The sequence below is a fragment of the Mastomys coucha genome, unplaced genomic scaffold (genome assembly GCF_008632895.1).
Source record: "Mastomys coucha isolate ucsf_1 unplaced genomic scaffold, UCSF_Mcou_1 pScaffold11, whole genome shotgun sequence".
Lineage (NCBI taxonomy): Eukaryota > Metazoa > Chordata > Mammalia > Rodentia > Muridae > Mastomys > Mastomys coucha.
The window spans coordinates 7,109,527-7,112,874 of NW_022196893.1; the positions used below are offsets into that span (position 1 = coordinate 7,109,527).

At 49.9% G+C, this 3,348-nt stretch overlaps 1 protein-coding gene across 1 annotated transcript; it reads left to right on the forward strand.

Moving 5' to 3' along the window:
- The first annotated feature begins 976 nt into the window (after positions 1–976).
- On the forward strand, positions 977–3,348 carry Exosc4 (exosome component 4). Its single transcript, XM_031347235.1, has 3 exons — positions 977–1,254; positions 2,611–2,817; positions 2,940–3,348. The coding sequence occupies exons 1-3, from the start codon at positions 1,084–1,086 to the stop codon at positions 3,297–3,299; spliced, it is 738 nt and encodes a 245-aa protein (XP_031203095.1). The 5' UTR covers positions 977–1,083; the 3' UTR covers positions 3,300–3,348.

The following is a 3,348-nucleotide window of genomic DNA, read 5'->3' on the forward strand; positions in this document are numbered from 1 at the left end:
CCACATATGGGTCCCGGTGGTTTTGTTGGTTTGTTTGTTTGTTTGTTTTTTGAGACAGGGTTTCTCTGTGTAGCCCTGGGTGTCCTGGAACTCTCTGTGGAGCAGGCTGCCCTTGAACTCCGAGATCTGCCTGCTCTCCACTTCCAAGTGCTAGGATTAAAGGCTTGAGCAGCGACAGCTAGCTGGGTAGTATGATGCTCTAACTCTCCTAACTCTTCAGAACTGAATGTTCCTTCCCTTCAGGACACCCGTCTTGTTCTATGTTACACTCATCTCTCCAGAGCATACTCTTTGGAATATTCTTCCCTAAGGGGTCCATCACTGCAGTCTGTGAAAATGGTGTCGTAACTCTCCTAAAAAAGCTCATATGAAGAGTAATTTCATCTCAGTGTCCTTTCTATGAATCTGTTTTTTTGTTTTTTTTGTTTTTTTTTATCTATAACAACAATAAAACCTCAGGACTGTTGATTTCATATTCTAAGTGAAAACACTCCAAAAAAGTGTATACTAAATGACCCATTCCTTAAAAATAATCAGAACTCCAAAACCTAATATAGAGGTGCAAATATACAACTGCAGGCGCTTTGTGCTTGCATTCAGGTAATAAAGAAAATTACTGGCCAAGGTAAGGGAGGGAAACTTATGGATCTGATGCCCTCTTCTAATCTCTGCAGCACTAAGCACACACGTAACGAAGAGATATGCAAGCAGGTAAAATTCATACAATAAAAATAATGTTTAAAAAGACCAAAAAAATGTCTCCGCTGGGACTAGCGTCTCCAACAAACCAAAGACGTCCGGAAGCCCGTCTTCATGGCGTACCTACTCCAACAACCCCGGAGGAGCTGCAAATCCGGCTCTGCTCGGGCCTTCTGTTTCCCGGAACTGAAGGTCCTAAGTCGATCATTCAGAAAGCCGGGGATGCCACGAACCGTAGTTCCCTTTGACCGGAAAGCGACCAGTTTACCGGAAGCTATAGTTCACCGAGACTGAAAAGGAAACGTACCGACGGAAGTCGTAGTCCTGGAGGTCCAGGTCATCTAAGGGGTCGTGCTCTTGGAGGCGGAGCCAGGACTGCACAACATGGCCGGGCTGGAGCTCCTGTCCGATCAGGGTTACCGGATAGACGGTCGCCGCGCGGGGGAGCTGCGCAAGATCCAGGCGCGGATGGGCGTGTTTGCGCAGGCCGATGGCTCGGCTTATATCGAGCAGGGCAACACCAAGGCACTGGCGGTGGTCTACGGGCCTCACGAGGCGAGTAAGCGGCAGGGACCGGGGGCTCGTGGCCGCAGGTCGAGGAAGTAGACCTAAGTCTTAGGCTTAACGCCTCCGCCTATGCAGCAGTATACTGAAATCCCATCTGAGTCTCTGCGGGCCTCCCGGCAGAAAGCATCTCAACACACGTTGTCCCAGCGTGTTGTAGGGGGAATGATGTGTGAGCATCTGCGAGGACCTGGCTTCTGACTTCACCTTACGAGCTCTTTCTCTTGGCTGACTTCCATTTCAATCCTTCCTTTGTGTTTCATCCTCTAAGCTATGAATATAGTTATACCCTGAGTTCTCAGGAAATTGCAGTCCTAACATGGCCCTCAAATTTGTCTAAGTATTAGGCCCCATTATGTACTGAGAATATTGGTTTAAGAACCCAGTAATGTGATGATGTTTTGATGTTTTATCCCACGTGTGGGATATTGGGGCTGCTTCAGGTTGTCCTCATACGCAAAGATTTGTCTCATGCAGGGACCGGGGGCTCGTGGTCGCACCTCGAGGGAGTAGACCTAAGTCTTAACTGCTTAGCTCCTCTATCTTGGTGGACTCTATGTTTAGCTTTTCTCCTGGGCTGCCCACTTCATCTCTGCGGTGCCTCAGCCAGCCTGGCAAAGCTCCACTCCTCACTCCCTGTACTTTCAGCTCATTATTCCTACATCTTGACAGGAAAAGGACTCCCAGGTTATTTCTGCACCTACGACATCGATTTTCTTGGGTCTTCCATGTCGCTTGTTTCTCTATGGGAACATAAACTCCCAAAACAGGGCCATTAAATTGTCTGCCTTTATTGCTGTGTCTCAGTGCTGTAGCAAGGCCGGCAAATATGCACGTTTTAAGGTTTGCTCGCATATGGAGCTGAGCTTTCTAGGTGGAAGCCAGGGTGATGGTCAGGTATAGAACACATGAGGGCAGGCTATTGGTAGGTGGAGGGACAGTATATCAAATAAAGTTGAGGGGTTACCAAGGACGTGAGAACCCAGGGCTTTGAAGGTCAGGGAAATTGCGATTTTTTTTTTCTTTTACATGTAGTGGGAGGCCTCTGGTAGGTAAGTAAAATATTAGTGTGTAGGTGACATCGTCAAATTAGATTTATAAACATGGAGGCCACAATGGGAATCATTTGGGAGGAAATGGAGCAACTGAAGAACAAAAGAGTTGCACGCACTAAAGGTGACAATGATATATGGTTTAGGCTGAAAAGTAGCCCCTCCCCCTAGCTATGATTTGGAACCAAAGTAGCTGCTTTTTGAAGCACTTTAGAAAGAAGAGGAAGAGAGGTTGAGCCATCGAGTGTGACCCAGGAGGTAGGCAGGCCTGGCTCATTCATTCTTTTTCCTCCAGATCCGGGGCTCCCGGTCTCGAGCCCTTCCTGACCGGGCTCTAGTGAACTGTCAGTACAGCACGGCAACCTTCAGCACAGGCGAGCGCAAGCGAAGGCCTCATGGAGACCGGAAGTCCTGTGAGATGGGGCTGCAGCTACGCCAGACCTTCGAGGCAGCTATCCTCACACAACTGCACCCACGCTCTCAGATTGACATCTACGTGCAGGTGAGCTATCTTGAGGCACCCGTAGCGTCAAACCACTCCCCCGGGGGCGGGGCTTAAAGATAAGAGAGCTGTCTGAGAAGTCAGAGGATGAGATCTGTCTGATGTCTTGATGCCCCCTGCAGGTGCTGCAAGCAGACGGTGGGACCTATGCAGCATGTGTGAATGCAGCCACGCTAGCAGTGATGGATGCCGGGATACCTATGCGGGACTTTGTATGTGCATGTTCAGCAGGCTTTGTGGATGGCACAGCACTAGCGGACCTCAGCCATGTGGAGGAAGCAGCTGGAGGACCCCAGCTAGCCCTGGCCCTGCTGCCAGCCTCCGGCCAGATTGCACTGCTTGAGATGGATTCGAGGCTGCATGAAGACCACTTGGAGCAGGTGCTAGAAGCTGCTGCCCAGGCAGCCCGAGATGTGCACACTCTGCTGGATCGTGTTGTCCGGCAGCATGTGCAGGAGGCCTCTATCTTACTGGGGGACTGAGTGCCAACCACCCCATATCCAAAATAAAGGCCTGTTCCTCTCCTGAACA

Excerpts from the sequence above, each read along its gene's own strand:
- Exosc4 (XM_031347235.1), top strand. The coding sequence starts at position 1,084 with ATGGCCGGGCTGGAGCTCCTGTCCGATCAGGGTTACCGGATAGACGGT. Across the intron at positions 1,255-2,610 it reads TGGTCTACGGGCCTCACGAG|ATCCGGGGCTCCCGGTCTCG; the intron begins GCGAGTAAGCGG and ends TTTTTCCTCCAG. Across the intron at positions 2,818-2,939 it reads AGATTGACATCTACGTGCAG|GTGCTGCAAGCAGACGGTGG; the intron begins GTGAGCTATCTT and ends TGCCCCCTGCAG.